The sequence below is a fragment of the Heterocephalus glaber genome, unplaced genomic scaffold (assembly GCF_053883595.1).
Source record: "Heterocephalus glaber isolate CG9 unplaced genomic scaffold, H.glaber_assembly_v1.0 deba00001666, whole genome shotgun sequence".
Lineage (NCBI taxonomy): Eukaryota > Metazoa > Chordata > Mammalia > Rodentia > Bathyergidae > Heterocephalus > Heterocephalus glaber.
The window spans coordinates 21,817,278-21,834,571 of record NW_028258406.1 but is presented as its reverse complement, the minus strand read 5'-3'; the positions used below and the strand labels follow the sequence as shown (position 1 = coordinate 21,834,571).

The 17,294-nt window shown below is 42.6% G+C and overlaps 1 protein-coding gene across 1 annotated transcript in view; it reads right to left on the bottom strand.

Annotated features, from left to right (window-relative positions):
• The window catches only part of Fam124a (family with sequence similarity 124 member A), a 51,956-nt gene extending 35,363 nt beyond the window's left edge, over positions 1-16,593 (bottom strand). Inside the window, exons 1-2 of the mRNA XM_004844139.3 lie at positions 16,397-16,593; positions 6,825-6,856 (exon numbers count right to left, since the gene is read on the bottom strand). Of these exons, the coding sequence (XP_004844196.2) occupies positions 6,825-6,856; positions 16,397-16,461 (97 nt within the window). The 5' untranslated portion in view covers positions 16,462-16,593. The remainder of the gene's footprint in view (positions 1-6,824; positions 6,857-16,396) is intronic.
• Between the last annotated feature and the right edge of the window lie 701 nt (positions 16,594-17,294).

The following is a 17,294-nucleotide window of genomic DNA, read 5'->3' as shown; positions in this document are numbered from 1 at the left end:
GTGAACATTCAATTCTGTGGAGTAGCAGAGTAAAAGTTCAAACTCCAGGACTGATTTTCCTCCATTTGAAAAATAAGTACACTATCTCTCCAGTGCTTGCTTTTGCTTCATGTCGGCTTTTGGGTTAAAATGGTATATGAAAAACACCGTTAATATTGCTAATAAGCCTTTCGGAAACAGAGGAAGTAGAAAATTAATGAAAAACATGACAGACATGAATTGAGACACTCATATTCCATAATTTTCTCTAAAAACTTACATTCTAACTAGAGAATACAGGTGAATATCTGTGACTCTTCTTTTGAGGCATTCACTGAAGTGGAGTGTGAAACTGGGGACATAACAGGTGAATTTTTGAGTCTGTCTGTGTTAGGGCTTATATTTAGATCTTTCCTCACAGGCTTATGTGGTCACAGGTGGGGAGTTTTGGAGGTTCCTGGATTTAGGGTATGTGAACGTGGATTAAGGGTGTAGATGAAAGCCCCATTCTGGTTATGGGTAGCACCAATAAATAGGCTGATAGCCTGGATGGAATTTAAATGGACAGAAAGAAAGCGGGCTTGCTGCTTGCTGCCTTCTGCTTGCCACACAGTGGACTATTTCTACTCTGTCGCGGCCCCTCTACCATGTTGCCCTGACTTGGAGCCAGCTGACTACGGACCGGAACCTCTATGAACTGTGAGTTGAAATAAACCTTTCCTCTTTTAACTTTAGGTGTTAGGTATTTTGTCTCAGCAATGAGAAAAGTAACTCTAAGACAGATTTTGATAGGAAATTAATGAAAATCATGGCAGATATGAATTGAGATACTCACATTTTATAATTTTCTCTAAAAACTTACATTCTAACTTAGAGAACGCTGGTGAATACTCATGACTTTTCCTCTGATACATTTACTGAAGAGGAGTGTGAAACTGGGGATGGAGCAGGTGAATTTCTGAGTCTATTTGCAAATATTAAGCAACTTCAATAGTTAAAATAGCCCTTCATGAGGATTAAGAAATAGGCCTGAGTTTTGCCTAGATCTTATGGAATAAGACTCTGAAAGATTATTTGTTCTGACAACCTCTAGGGGAAAATATTGTACACAGAAAAGAATGAAGACTATAACATTTATAAATGGATTGATGTTAAACTGGCTACTACCACTTCTTCCGAAATACTGATCTTCCTTTTTAGGGGACATGATCAAAACTGGCTTTAAATTGAGAAGAATCTCTCAGCAAGATATTATCTTCTATAATAAAAACAGAAAGAAAATAATAAACATGTCATTATACCACATCTACATTTGGCTCCTGGACTTGAAGATACACATAACATATATTCAAATATTCTCCCTCAGGGATGAGTTCTATAGTGTGCAATTATGTCTTCTCATAGCTGATTTTCAAGCTCCTATGTATACAGTGAGTTTATCTTTCCAAAATGCTGAGGGGTTGCACAAATGTGTTCAATGCTAAAATCAAAATATATAAGGATTCAGTACCCTAAAATTGCAGGAAAGTTGAAACTACTTAGAGACTAGAGAGACAATAGTATTTCAATGGGAAGATACACCTGAAAGAAAAAGACATCCCTGGGAAGGGATGAGATGGTCTTCTCAGGAAGAGCAGGGAAGCAGACCTGACAAGCCCACATGGTGCCTCCAGGCCAGCTACAGTGCCACTGCCTTGCAATCAACCAACATGCCTGGACTTTCCAATCCACAAAACACCTGTGATCTCCCTGATCCTTTTTCTTGAGATGAGAGTGTGTTCAGAGGCTCAGAGCACCAGCTGGGGCTATCTGAGGCCGACTTCAGGGCAGTTCATAGATTTGGCAGCTGAGGGAGTGAATATCACTGGCCTTTGGAAGTGCTGGGGCAGCAGGAGGATATGAGCATGGAAGAAAGAGGTCATGTGAGTCACCAGAAGGACAGAGCACGAAGTTGGGAAAAGAAAGCTAAGGAAAACACAGAGGGCAGAATCTGAAGACCTGGTAAAGTTAAGAATTAATGGAGGGACTCCTGCCCATCATCATGTTTGTCTTTTTTGCACAGCTTATGATCTGTTCCTAGGCTCCAATCATAGAGCACAAGGTTTAGGGCCATTCCTATTTTCACAGACACAGGATTCCTTGGTGCATTGCCCAGCTCCTGGGAGACACCCTGTGTATCACTTTGACTGATCTTTGACCATCTGGGTTTTGAGACGCATGAAAGAACACAAAACTGCGAAGCATTCTTGCAGTCACTGGCAGTTCATAAGGGAAAAAGTTAACAACTTTCCTGAGTTTTGAGGTGGAATAATTTTGGGCCAAAATTAAGAAGGTTCTGCAAAATAGCTCGAAACAGAGAGAAGTGGTTAATTCTTTGACTACTTCCTACTGGCATTTTTAGGGGGCTAGATATCCTTAAGATATGTCACATGTTCCTAAACATATAATTTTTAAGTTCTTAGCATCTTCTAGGAGTAATTCTCCAACTATGATTAGATTCTTAACTTGAATGGAAACATTTAATCACATATGATGGGAATTTCATTAGCCTTACATGTCACACTTGTTTTTTTTTCCTGGCATAATTACTGTTTTTCTTTTATACTGTTTATAAAAATTTCCTTTTATTCAAATCACTTAAAAATGCAAATTGTGCACTATGGCTTGATGATATTCTCACCAGATTTCTGGATAAACAACCTAAAATTCTGAGAGTATGAATTAAATTCATTTTCCTTAGGAAGAATCATGACTGAGATTTCCTGGGGGCCAGTGTTTAGAGCTCTTCAGAAAGCACAAAGGAAAAGCTTGCCTTCCCTGGCAATCTAAAAAAGGCAAACGGACCACTTGCAACTGGAAAAAATTCACTCAAACAACTAAATCATCCATTAAATAAGTCTCCAGCCATGCCCTCCAGTGTTGGATGGTGACAGAGGATCAGCTAGTGGAAGTGGGAGTCCAGGATCCATAAGGCTGAAGGCAAGAGGATGGCGTCTAACCATGTATGCACCCTCTCCTAGCCCAGACCTAGGTAGTTCTTGGAAAGCAGTGGGATAAAAAGCAGTAACTACCTGTTAGCCCAGTCTCTCTGCCATCACTTACTTCTAGGTCATTCACAGCATACAGAACTCTGATTCCAATCAGACCTTACTACAGGATTAACACTTGAGGCACCAGAGAGGATGCCCAGCCCTCAGAAAAGGTACAATCCTCCATCCTCCCCCCTTCCTCTTCTCTCCCCCACCCCCTCCAGGAGTTTCTAAGGCATTCACATCTTAGCATACTCTGGAAGGGTCCTTGGAGGCCACCCTGTCCAGCCACCTAATTCTACAGAGGAGAAAACCGGCTCAGAGAGGATGCTATGGTTGTCCCTGGGTGACAAACCCTAAGTGTTCATATGCAGGAGGTGTAGTCAGTCCCCAGTGAGGGGTCTGTAAGAAGAGAGGGCTAGTAAGAAGTAACTGGGTCCCTGTGGGTGCTGTATGCAGAAGGGATTGATGTAGTCTCCTAGGATCCCACTTAGCTTCCTAATAGTGCATTAGTACTAAACAGCAAGACCGGCCTCTCCTCTGTGGTGTCCTGTCTCGCCATGTGATTTCTTCCACATATGCCACTGCAGTGCCATCTACCATGAGGCCCTTGCTGAGCTGATACTGGAACCATGCTCTTAAGCCTTCAGAACTGTGAGTTAAATAAGCCTTCTTTCCTGAGAAAGCTCTCAGCCTCAGGCATTTTGTTATAGCAACAGAAAGTGGATTAAAACAGGGGATAAATGAGAGGCTAGAGAGCACATGGGTAACTTATGGCGAAACCAGCGAGTGAAATTATGGCACCTCATCATACCACTGCTCTTGGATCTTTCCCATGGTAAGGACCTTTAGCATCAGAAGGCAGTGTCCTGCATTTTGAAGAAAAAGATGACAACAAAAAAGAACGATTGGTTTTCTCTGCAAGAAACTCTCATGGTAATTTTTGGCAACGAAAATCCATCCGCTGATAAACAGGCACCAAGGTTGAGGCTAACAGTGCTACCCCGAGGATACACCTGTGAGTTCAGCACAGCCAGGTAAAGGAGCAGCAGGGAGAGGCTGAGAAGAACCATTCACAGTCAGAAGGAAATCCATGTTCTGGTAAGGAATGATGAGTATCAATGTTTACATCTCACACAGGAACCAGTAATAACTCAGCCACTGAGAGAGGCTGACAGTGGCAGTGGAATGACAGTGAGGTAGGGAGCTGCTCCCAGACCCTTAAGGCCCTGTAGTGTCAGGCAGCCCTCAGCATTGTGGTCACATAGAGGGCAGCACACCCAGTCACTTTGAGGGGGAGCCCTATAATGGATCCTTCAGCACAAATAACAAATCAGCACCTTTCTCTCTACTCAGCCCCTGCAGTATGGTTACCTGGTGGGTGGGGAAAAAGTATTTTAACAGTCTTCTTGGATAATGCTTTTTCTTCTCTCTCTCTCTCTCCCACTCCCCTTTCCTCTCTCCTTCTCTTTCTTGGCAGTATTGGGAATGGAACTCAGGGCCTTACCTTAAGCTACCCCCAGCCCTCTGTACATTTTATTTTTCATTTTGAGTCAAAGTCTCACTCTGTTGTCCATGTTCAAACTTGTGATCCTCTTGCGTCAGCCTTCTGAGTAGCTGGGATCACAAGTGGGTGTCATCACACTTGGCAGAAAATACTTTTTCTTATTGCAGCACAGTCAAACCTATGCTTTAAAGACAGATTTAAGACTTGATATTTAATTTTTTTCTTTACAGAAAGTCCACTTTGTTATCTTTCACTGACTGCTCAAGGGGCTTTCTCCTGCCTGTGGATGGGGCCAGGATTCATGCTCCTGGCTGGGAGCAGAGGGAGGCCAGGCCCTTCCTTCCTAGTGGAAGTGGGTTGGTGGTAGCAATGTAGTCAAAGAAAACAACATTGTCCAGACCTCCTTGGGATAAATATGTGACAAGATCTGGCCAAAAGGGATAAGAGTAATTATTGGCAAAACTCCTTAAAAAATTGGGATGTTCCAGCTTGCGGGTGCCTTTTGACCTTCCTTTTTCTTTCTTCCAGCTGAGAATAAGGATGTGATGCCTGTGATAGAGACAATCATACTATAACTCTGAGGTAACCCTGAGGATGGAAGCCAAAAGTTGAGAATGATGTAGATGATTGGAGGAGCTTCTATATCAGACATACACATATAGCCTCCTCTGGACCTTTTTTTATGATAGATAAAAACCAAATCTTTCTTGTTTAATCAGTGTTTTCCTTACACACACACACTCTTACCAAGAGGCCCCATCACCAAAGAGTGAGGCAGAAACACAGCTACCAAATATTTAAAGTGAAAAGGAAGAGCAACAGCAGGGCATTGATCCCAACTGCACTAAGAGAAATTTCAACTCAGAGACTGCAATTAAAATAACGGAGAGGAAAACATCCCAAACTAAATTGCCAGTTTTGCTTCCTAGAGAGGTGCTTTGTTGTGACCCAGAGGACTGATTTGAGAGCTACAAATTATGCAAAGCTTCAGGCAAGTCTTTTAGAAAAATAATTCTTAAAGAAATGTAGCCTCTGGGCCAAACAGTGGAATGAAAATGGTGTCACAGAGAGACAGAGAGTTCAAGGCTGTCTCTGGTTTGAGGAATTAGAGCTTCAGGGAATAAGCGCAAGTCATTGGTGCATTATTCTCATGATTACTAATGGATCTTTATAACTAAGGGGCAATGTTGGGTCTCTGGGTGGCTGAAATGATCAGAAATTGCTCACTGCAGTTATTCTAATAACTAAATATAATTTGACACTAAATTACAATTCCAGATATTTCCCCGCAGCTCCTCATTGCAAAGGGAAACTAAGCCAGTACATCAATAAATAGAATAATCCAATTAAGCGTCTCTCCATTTGGGAACCATTTAGCATTGAGAGTTTAACAGGACAGTGAGATAATACAGAACAACTCAGTATTTACTGATTTAAAAATCAGGACTCTTATTGTAAGATGATTATTTTTTGTTATTTGAAAATAAGTGTCATTCAGTCTGAATGGCTTTGATGTAGTGATTTAAACCAAGATAAATTCTTTCTAGACAAAAGGCATCATTTCTCAGGAATATACTTGTACGTTAATATTAAATATAAGTACCTTGTTATGTTCAAAGCATCTTTATAAACACATTCCCAATCACTTTTTACCACATATAATGATCACCAGTAAGCCAGGAATTACAAATACAGAAAAATGGATTGATAAAGATGTCCACATTCCTTTTAGCTATATTTAAGGGGAGAAATGGTAGCTAAATTGCCTCATTATAGCCTATGTTGGGGTTGCTGTTAACACACTTAGCAGGATTTTGTCAGAGATGGGCATGTCCTCTACAATGGGAGGGGATGATATTTGCTTGCAGAAGCAGAAAAACAAGGGAAGCCCCCCCTACACCCCCCCGACCATTTGTTTGAGCTGTATCATGGAAATTGCAGCTGTGTTCTGAGCTTTCTGTTAGCAGGAATTAGAGAGATATTCAAAGAAGAAGTTAATAAGTTCTTGGAGAAGGTGTTCCTAAAAGTTTCTATAAGAAGCTGATAAAGCCTAGGATACATCTCTCAGGCTAAATTTTTTCAGGAAAGAAGTGGCATATCTCATACTCAAATCAGGGTACAATCAAACTCTCCAGGAAAAGCCTCTAGGCCCAGAGTTAGAGGTTCCTGTGATGTTTTTCTTGCAAGGATTCCTCTGATGATTCCTGTGTACGTACTATTAAAGCATGTGCTACATAGATGGCCTCCATGGTACTGGTCCCTAGTGAGACCGTTACAACAAAGTTTAAGTACATTTAAAAGATACTTACTACTGGTAGATGACAGGTGGCTGTAGTCTGACCTGAAACACAAAACCCCAGTATTAGCAAGATTTGTATATCATTTTTCTTCATCCAAATGATTTATTCAACTAGAAGTTTTAAAATAGAAGTTTAAAAGTCAGTGGTGAGTACAACAGCAGGGCCTGTTTGCTCTGTCCTCATGGACAATGGCCAAAGTATTGGGGCAGCTCAGAGACACACCAAATGAGAAAACTTTTTCCTCTTCCACAAAAGCAGGGCTGCAGGGAGCAGCATAATGGCCACTTCCTCTGCCAAGGAACTTGAGGAATGGTTCTCAAATCTTTCAAACCGAGTCACTAATTTTTTTTCTAATAGGGAACAATTAATTACAAACCACCCATTGAGAAGCATCACCTGTCACAGCCCTACTTCAAAACATTTCTTCTGGAACCTGTAAACAAAGCTGTCTTAACTTCAAAAGCACCAGAAATGGAAAGATCATAAATGCTCAGAGGGGAGACCTTGAGAAGTCAGCTCAAGCCAGAGGGGCTGCAACCCCCACCCCACCCACGCACCCTCTGTGTTCTCACCCAGTCAGAGCCACAGCACCCAAGAGAAGGCGGTGGTGGGCACAGGGCTGCCCCTAAGACCCTGTGCTCCTCTCTAATGGGGGCTACAGCTGATCTCCCTTCTCCCCTTTCTCTCTCTGTAGTTTTTTTTTCTTTCCCGAGACCAGCCTCCTTATGTTGCCCAGGCTGGTCATGATCTCCTGGGCCTCCTGACTCAGGTGCCAAGTAGCTAGGACTATAGATGCAAGCCATGGTGCCCGGCTTTCTTGTAATTTTTGTTTTCTGCAAGTCACCTGTATTATGCTTATGATGGAAATGGAAAAAATAAAAGTATATTTAAGTCTTACCATTTAACTGGTAATGTCACCAATTAAAAACCATAGTGCAAACAAAAATTATGCCTGAATTTGAAAGCAAAACTTATAAAGGTATTTTAGGATTTGGGGTCTTTCACATGGGCTCTGTGAGACCCCTGATGGGATTCAGGAGACTTCCAAGTTTGATGGCAAATTTTCAAGTGGCTATTTTTCCGGAAGAAAGGTCCAAAGTTTTTAACAGATCCATGACTCCCCAAAGGTAAAACCACTGCAAATGAGCACCCTTGAAATGTTTGCACACCTCATGAGTGAATGTCTCTTTGCTGAATTAGCACAGTATTGTCAGAGGGGATAGAGAGAACCTGGGCCACCAGGGCATCCACCTTTAGGTGTGGCTGGCCATCAGGGAGCCCAAAGGCACTGTGATATTTTAACAGATTTCAGTTCCACTGAGAAGAAATCCTGCTGAATATCAGAGGCGTGATGTGGGCTGTGATATGGGAGGGAAAAGGCAAGGTTAGGTCTCCGGTGAAAGAACTCATTAGGATTTTAGACTGAAACACCAGTGAAGGCACTGAGCTAAGAGAATGGGCCTCTGGCCAAAGGCCTGCCTTGCTAATCTCTGATGAGTTTCTGCCCTACTTGCAGGGCTGCTAAGAATTCTTTCTCTGGCAACAAATTTGGTGTAAAAGCTATTTATTTTCTTTCCTACCGGTGTTCCAAAGTAATTCTCAGTAGGAAATTAATCACTTGAGCGTGTAAAGATTTATTCTGCCTGCTAGTGAGGGGATGTAGTTATGCAAATAAACTGGTTAATTATATTTAATTTTATAGCTATATACTCCTTTTATTTTCTTAGTCTCATGTTGCCTTTCTTGACTCATCCAATTTTCACTACATTGAGCTTCTTACCACATTAATAAATACATATAAAACTTAAAAAAAATCATAAGAAGCATAGCTCTTACTTGTTAAAATAATGTGCATTGCTCAAACCAAATGATTTATTGGTAGTGGAACCAAATGGAACAAAAACAGCATGTGGTTTTCTTTTTCAAATGAAATATTTTAGTAGTCAAAGAATCATTAAATTTTAAAACTGGAAAAAATAACAACTAACACTTGCATACCCTTTTTTACTTTATAAACTGCATTTGCACATATCCAATTCAATTTTTATTTTACTAACTGGAAAATTAAAGTGATACTATTTGTAAGGAGACCAGGAGGTGAGGAATGATAAGGGTTTGGACTCTGCAGGGTAGGTAGCAAGGAATGAGTTATAAAATAGGATGGATCAGCCAGGGCATGGTGACACATAGCTAACGGAAGTGAAAGAATCAGCACCATTCTATAACTCAGGATTTGTAGCCCCAGTACTGGCACATTGAATTCATTCTGGAACCAAGCAGGGCATAAATAAACTTTAGGACAATACTTAGAAATGTAACTATATAAAAATGCAGTGAATGCTCAGCAAGCATGCATGGTGGTAGATGTAACACCAACATAATTCCATTACAAAATGATCATCTTAAAATGCCCAGACTTTAAAAAGATTGCATGACTATCGAAATAAAACTTATAATAAGAACATGCAATATTACTACTTCTCTTATATTAAAAAAATGTGTCAGCCTTTTCAGCTAGAATTTTCTAACTACTCCTGAAGCAGATGGGATTCACATATGCAGGCATTTTAAAGATCTGCACACAGATGGATATGTATGTAGAATCAAATTTATATTGGGAACACGGTTTGGGAATCTTAAAGTACAGTGGTAGCGTTTTAGGACAGGTGCTAGCATAACAAATGCCCCTCCATGAATTCTCCCAAATCTTTTGTAACAAAAAGGCACTGACTGGGTTAGGCCTGTTAACTGGTCAGTCTTCAATAGTCCCTCTCCTCTGCTCCAACTCCTTCTCCAGACAGCAGCCAATATTTGCAAAGCACAAATCTGATCATGTCTCTCTCTGGATGAGATTCAAGCTTGCTACTTGAAACACAAACCCCTCTCTCCACAATGGATGGTCTCTGCCCAGCTCTGCAGCTCAGTTTCCATCCCTGTCCACTGTGGAAAGAGAAGTCAAACAGAAAAAAACTCACCTGAAAACCTGTGTTGCTTTCCAGACTCTAGTCCTAAGTTTATGCAATTTGTGCACAGTTGCCATAATAATGGAGATTCAATTCTGAACTGCTCTTTTCCCTTAACGTCATTCCAGCATGCTACTACATAGCTCCTTAAGTATCATTTAGGTAGAATTTACTCAACCATTTCCCTTTTGTTAGCTTATGATTGCTCCTGATTGTTCACTTTTACAAAGCACAAGGCAATGATATTTAGAAATATAGCTTTACATTTATTTTCTTGTTCTTAGAAAAATCACCATGAGTGGGAATATAGACTGAGTTGAGGTACGAACATTTTTATAGCTCTTAAAATATATCCCAAGTAATCCTAACAGGTTATTTCCTGGAGATATTGCCAATGAAAGAAAAATTATAAAACTTCAGAAAATTTTGTGCATGAACAGATTAAAATAATTTCAAAAAAGAACCAGATATATGACCAGGGGTCTCCGGAGGAGTTTTTAAAGCCCAGTTTCCTTTGAGAAGGGAGGAACAGCAGTTTGGTACCCAGCCTTGAGATGTATATTTACTGGTCTCAAATTATAAGAATTTACCCAGCTGACTCTGCATATGACATTAAGCCTAAAGCATGAAAGGTGAATCCATGAATTTTAGGATGCAAAATTTTTGTTTCACTTTGTTTTGGTGCTAGGGACTGAACTCAGGACTTTGTGCTTGCCAGGCAGGTGCTGTGGCACTGTGGCCTAGGATGCAAAATTTTTGAACACATGACATACAGGAGCAGAATAATACAAGGCTTATATATCATCATACACTGGACACATATAAAAATACATTTCCAAATGCTGTATTTATTTAATATCTGTGTCAATAATAAAAAAAGTTAAGAGTGGACCCTTGACTGTATTTTAATGATAGATGTAGAGGTTATATATAAAGGCATTCTGTACTTAAGATAGCTTAGCACTGTTAGCTACCTACTTGCCAATTTATACATACATTAATTTTATAAAAATAAAATAATTTTCAAAATATCTTCTGAAACTATTTTTTCCAGGAAAACCGTAGCATAAAAATTTGATCTTGGCATTTCGGTAAAAGTGGTCCTGACATTTCTGCAAAACATCAGCATGATATATCACAGACCTTGTCTGCTAACTTTCAGTGCACTGAATGCCATGGTAACTTGGAGTTAACTAGCTACACTTGAATACAAAGTTAATAGAGTATTATAGACAGTCTTGTCTTCTATGCAAGATTTTCCCTTTTATTTTTTAAAACCTGTTCCACTTTTATATTTATTGCACGTATTCTCTGTCACCCACTTGTTTAAACTCTCAACCCATAGATTTTTTTAATCACTTAAGCCACAATGAAGTATCAGCTGAAGGTCACCCAAAGATACAGGGCAGGCTGTAACCTTGGCATGGGTCAGAAGTTCAGTGATTGCTGACACAGAAGTGGAAATTCAATAATGCCAGGCCAACCTTTTTAATGAAAATAATACATCAGGTATAATCATATGTAAAAGAGTGACCTAGAGAACAAATCTTGCAGATATCACTAAAGAAACAGTCATTATAAAGTATGGGCTTTTATTTGGATTTATAAGGGCCCACCTGCCTTTCCATTAAGAGGTCTGTTTCTTAAGCTAGTTTACCACTGTCAGCAGCTGACTTGCTAGTTTTTTCTAACAGAAACTACACAGAAGCACAAGGCCTGCTTTCAAGAGGACTAGGGAAATGGGAGCTTCAAAATGACATCAGTTGTCAATACGAATACTTGTTTGCTTTTAGTCTTGGGCTATAGTAGATCAGACAGCAAAGGCAGTATTTCAAGCAAAAGAAAATGTCTGATCAGAAAACAAAAATTAATTAACAGACATCAAAGGGCTTCTTACAAGACAAAGTCACTAGGAAGGAAACCCACTGGAGACCCAGGATTTAATTGAGGTCACTAAAGAGCCATGTGCCCTCTAGGTCCCCATTTCCTCACCTGTAAAATAATAACTAATATCCTGATGCAGACCTTATAGCCTATAGGATGTCTTGAATAGTGATTAAATTGCTTAAGTTATTTAAAAGCATCTGGACATCTAATATGATAAGTATAAAGAACACACAAGGTCTTGGGGTCACTGTTTTTTATTATTTAAAACTATCATTTGGAGTGTTCTATGTAACAGTAACAATGATATGATGAGAAATAATGGACTGAGATTGATTTATGTCAGGTACTGTTCTAGGGGCTTTGAATGCACACTTGTTTAATCCTCACAACAACCCTATGATGGTGGTATTGCCATCATTCCCACTGTTCAGAGAGGAAAACTGAGGACAAAGAGAGATTAAGTTCCACAGCTCATAGTTCTACAATTCCTAAATGGAGGAGCCAGAATCTGAATGCAGGCAGGCTGGTTCTTATGGCTGAACTTTCAGAGTGATCAGGACAGGTTGCTCACTACCAGTGGGACTCACATCTGATAGAAAACAGAATAATCAGTTTAAGCATTACCCTAAAATCCCTTGATTCTCTGCTTTGTTCACACTCATCTAGCAACAATCCCTCCTCCCCCTATCTGTGATGATCCCAACCATGCCCACCTTTCTGCCTGTCCCTAGGTCCCTGGGTTGTTTAGTAGTGCTGCAGGAAAATAGGTAGCAAATTGACTCCTATCTCTGTAAATACATAATCATTCATCTTAACTGGCTCTCACCAAAACACCCAAACAATATTTCCAATCTCCATTCTCCTGGGCAGGGGTTTCAATCACACCCACTGACAACCCCATCTCCCCTTCCTTACCTCTTGTAAGAGTTAGGTCCCCTTCCTACCCAAAGCTCATCCATCCACATGTGGTGTGAAGTCCATCTGCCTCCACTTCTCAGAAAGCTGACATGGTGCATGATCACCTTTTCTCCTATGTCTTTATCCTTTCCCTTTTCACAGTCCTTTCAGGAGTGCTGTCCAACTAGCCCGCATGTTAAGGAACTCCTTCTCTAACTCTCGCTTCTAGTTTCTGGCTTCTGCCTCTGTGCCCTCCTCTGTTCCAAACAAATGGTTCTTGCTGTCACCTCTGCCTCAACTTCTACACCCTTCTGAGTCACTCTAATCTGGCTTCTGCCTCCACTACCCACTGTTAAATATTCACTTCAGGGTCTCCATTAATAAAAGGACACTTTATATTCCTCATCTCAGTTTCTCAGTAGCACAGCTGATTTCTCCTTTCTTTTTCCAAATTTCAAACTTTCCTTGGTTTTAGTATATCACATTATCCTTCTTTGATTCCATGCAGACTCTTTCTCAGGTTCCTTTATCAGCTCAGCCTCTTTTACCTGACATTTAAATGTTTGGGTTTTTTTCTGACATTTAAATGTTGTGGCTTCTCAAGGCTGGTTCTAAAGACTACCGGCTGCTCAGTTGCTGAAGGAGTCAATGAGCCAATGAAATGCATAAAGGTTTAGGATAGTCAGTGGTACATAGTAAATGCTAAATTACCTTTGTTTGATTTAATCTCTCTCAGGCTTCAAAAGCCATGTTTAGGTAGACACTCTCAAAGGTGATGTCACCATACAGACCTCCACACTGAGTGCCAAAGCTATACCTCACTGCAGACTCATCATCTTTACTGAGATGCCTCTCAAAACTTCAAGATACATACTACAAATGAAACATCTTATACTCTGCCCAAACTTGATTTGGAAGGGGTCAGAGGCTACTTTGAGAATCTGATAAGTTCTCTTCTCATAAAAATTTATGAAGTGCATTATTTTGCATACAACTTGACACAATTCATGGACCCCAAGTTAAGGGTCATTACCTTAGTGCACATGTCACTTGAGCTTGTTCTTGAAAGGACAGAGTTTCACCTAGTGGACAGGCATGCCGGGTGGAAACAGCAGGGCAGCTTGATAAAGGCAAGGCAGCAGGAAAACCTGCTGCATGTGGCTAGGTGCAGGGTGAAGAGAAGGACATGTGCAGAAACAGGGTCAGAGAGAAAAAGGAGGGACTCCATAACTCCAGGGCTTATAGACATGTTAAACTCTTGCATTTGATAGGTGACAGAGCCATAAAGTTTGGAAAGGAGAGACATGATCAGATTTATGTTTAAAAAATAATAATTATAGCAAACATTTATTAAGTGCTTTCTCTGTGTTTTATATTCAGTGCCTATGGGTTGGCATCTAAAAGCTGGAGATGAGATGCGGTTTTTTTTTTATAAAATGGAGTACTACTCAGCCATAAATAACGAGAAACTAGAGACATTTATAGCTAAATGGATGCATATTGAGGCCATACTCCTAAGTGAAATAAATAGGACACACATGTGTAAATACCGAATAGTTTCTCTGGTGTGAGATATTGAAACTGTAAATAAGGATTAAAATGATTAAAACAAATAATTGATAATTTGAAATAGGACGAAAAGGTTCAAAAGGGTAGGAGAAGTGGGAGGGGGAGGGGAAAGGAAAGAAGGGAAAGGAAAAATTATAAGAAAAGGAAAAAATGGAAACAAAGTCTTTGTAAATAGGGAAGGGTGGAGGGGGTGAAGGGAGGACAGGGAATGGGAAAAAAGTAAGAACAAAGATACATCATGTAAAGGTACAAGTTCCCAATGATGAATGTAAATGTATTGTATACCTAAAATGTACCAATAAAAGAATTTAAGCAAAAAAAAAAGAAAAAAAGCTGGAGATGGGAAGGGGGTGGGGCAAGCTCCAGAAAAGTGAGGAAACCATGAATAGCTTTTCTGATAACTAAAGTAAAATTCAAGGACCATATGAATGCATGACAAATACAAGAATAATGAGCAAGTATTGAAACTATTTTATTTAAACGCATGCCATTTTACCTTTATTTTAGCTTAAGGATGCTAGTGATGGAATCAGAAAATTTTTAAACAACTCTGTCCTGTTACTGTCACACATTTTAGGGAGAGAGGCAGAGAACAGAAGCTCTGGAGTTACCATGCTTGGCCAGCCCCTCCCCCAAGCCCTGGTGGCTGTCATGCTGATGCTTGGTTCCTGGGGTGATGTCCCCCAGGATCAGGGCTTCCTTTTCTTCTCCAAGAAAGAGTCCTTGAAAAAAATCTGTTTTAGGCAAGTTCTACAAATTGAAAGTGAATGGACTAGTGATCATCTTATCAATTCAGCTACAAAGGAGCTACTGAGTAATTTTGAGTGTTTCTTTTGTCCATGATCCAGCTAACTAGAGGCAAAAGGGGGGAAAAAAAACTAACAGTCTTCACGTAAAGTTGATAAATGCTGGAGGTGTAGCTCAGTGATAGAACACTTGTCTAGCATACACAAGCCCTGGGTTTGGTCCCCAGCACAAATAAATAAAGTTGATAAATGGCACATGTACAAAGTGTGGGAACAGGCAAGGAAGTTCAGTATTTGGAATCAGGTTACTCCAGCATAAGTCCAAATCTCAAAGTTGGATAACAGAAAAATCTCATTGCAGGATATATGTAAAGACCCAGATTTTGGCCAGGAATGGTGGTGGAGGGTGCCAGGAAGGGTGGGTTGGGGGGCAGGAAGGGAGGGCAGTGTGTGGGGTCTTTCTGGGGGTCAGGTCAGAATTCTGTCTCCATTCTGGGCCTGGACTCTTCCTGTCGGCACAGGTCGCCAAATCCTGACATTAGCTTCAACCTCCCTCCTCTTCCAGGAATGAGTCCTTCTGTAGTCCGGCCAGCTCCTGCCTTCTTGCAGGGTCACTCCAGATAGGAAAAGACACCCTTCCCTCCTGGGGCAGCAACCATATCCTGGATATGGTGCTGACTCCGCACAGGAAAATCCTCTAGCGATAGGCGCTGGGTGAAAGCGTTTACAAGGACATTCATCTCCAAAAAGACACGCAGTCTTTTGTCCCACTCAGGAAAACTGTTGTTGGAGAGGGCTGTCTCCAAAGGTCTGAGCTAATTGCTGAGCTCGCTGAAGCGAATAGGACATTTTTTAAATAAGCAGAGCCCGACCTCAGCGCCCTCTCCATCCGAAGGGTGCCCAAGGCACGAGGTCCCAGCCAGGACAGGTGCACTGAGAGTCAGAAGTTCTGCGGGGCTCGAGAAGTTGAGAAGCCGAGAAGCGGCATCAGTGGCTCAGAATAAAGCCCCACAGTGCAGCATAAAGTGAGCAGAGCCATCCTTTGAGAGTTCTAGGAGACTTTTCGGTGCCAAGCGTCCCACCCTGTCTTTCTGCTCTCGAAACTCCAGGGCTGGCCTCCAAGGGGTCCGGAGTCGAGGGAGGAAAGTCCCCGCGGAGGCGGACACAAGCGCAGGAACATCTCTAGTTTCTGACAGGGACGATAAGGGGGCCCTGCGCTGGCCTGGAGCTCACCTGATGCCTGAGGGCAAGAGGAACCGGGTGGGATTACCCAGAACCTCGACCCCGCTCCCAGTGTGGCCCGCCCTCCGCGGGGGCCGTTCCGGACCACGCGGCGGTGGCCCCGTAGCTAGCCCGGAGCAAGCGGGCCCCACCTCTCCGTTTCCTAGGGGTCAAGGCCGAGGGGACCCCCTGTGCCCAGGCTCCGCCATGGAGGCACCACCCGACCTGGAGAGCGCCCCCCGCTCGCCTCTGGCCAGGCCTGGCCCGGCCCGGCCCGGCCCGGCCCCGCACAGCTCACCCTCCGGTTTCGGCGCCCGAGTCCACGCAGTCCTCCTCCTCGCCGCCGCCCGCCTTCGGATCCATGGCGCGCGTCCCCGCTGCGCTCCCTCCGGGCCGCCCAGCCCAGCCTTGCCCGGCTCCAGCTGGCCAGGCAGCCTCGGAACGTCTCGCAGCCCGGTCTCCCGTGAGCAACTCGGGCGCAGGCAGCCGCCCCTCGCCGCGCCCTCTCTCGGCCCCGCCCACCCCGCAGCAGCCGCCGCGCCCGCCCCGCCCCTCGCCGCTCGCCGGTAGGAGCGTGTGCACGAGTGTGCACGGAGGGGATACATGCTGTGTGCATGAAGTGTGAGCGAGGATATCGGCGTGCGTGCGCGCGCGAGTTTGCTAAAGGGTGACAATGTGTGCATGAGGATGTGTGTGAACGAGGGTGTTCGTGCGTGCATGGGATACATGCGTGTGCATCAGCTTAGGTGAGCCCTCGTACTTCTCTTGCTTGTGTGCGTGAGTGGGCGAGATGGAGATGTATCTGTGTATCTGTGTATGTGGTGTGTTGTGGGTGTGGTGTGTATTTACTGTAGCACTTGTCTGTATCTGCTGAGGGCTTGTGCCAGTCTGTGGTTTGTGACCTCTTGCAGTGTGTGTGTGTGTGTGTGTGTGTGTGTGTGTGTGTACACACGCGCAGGAAAGCAGCCCTCTCCGCTGGGCGCACAGGAGGCAATCTGGAGGCTCAGGGAGTGCCTCCGGTTTTTTAAGCTCTGTCTTTGAGAAGTACCGAGAAATACCACAGGGGAAACGGAGAAATGGTTCCTCTTTGGGGGCCTGGGTTGTTTTCTTATGGTTCCCTCAGAATTGCCAACACTGAATCCTTTATCACTTTTCTCAGTGCCGGACTGAGTGGCTTCTCACCACCCAACTTTCCG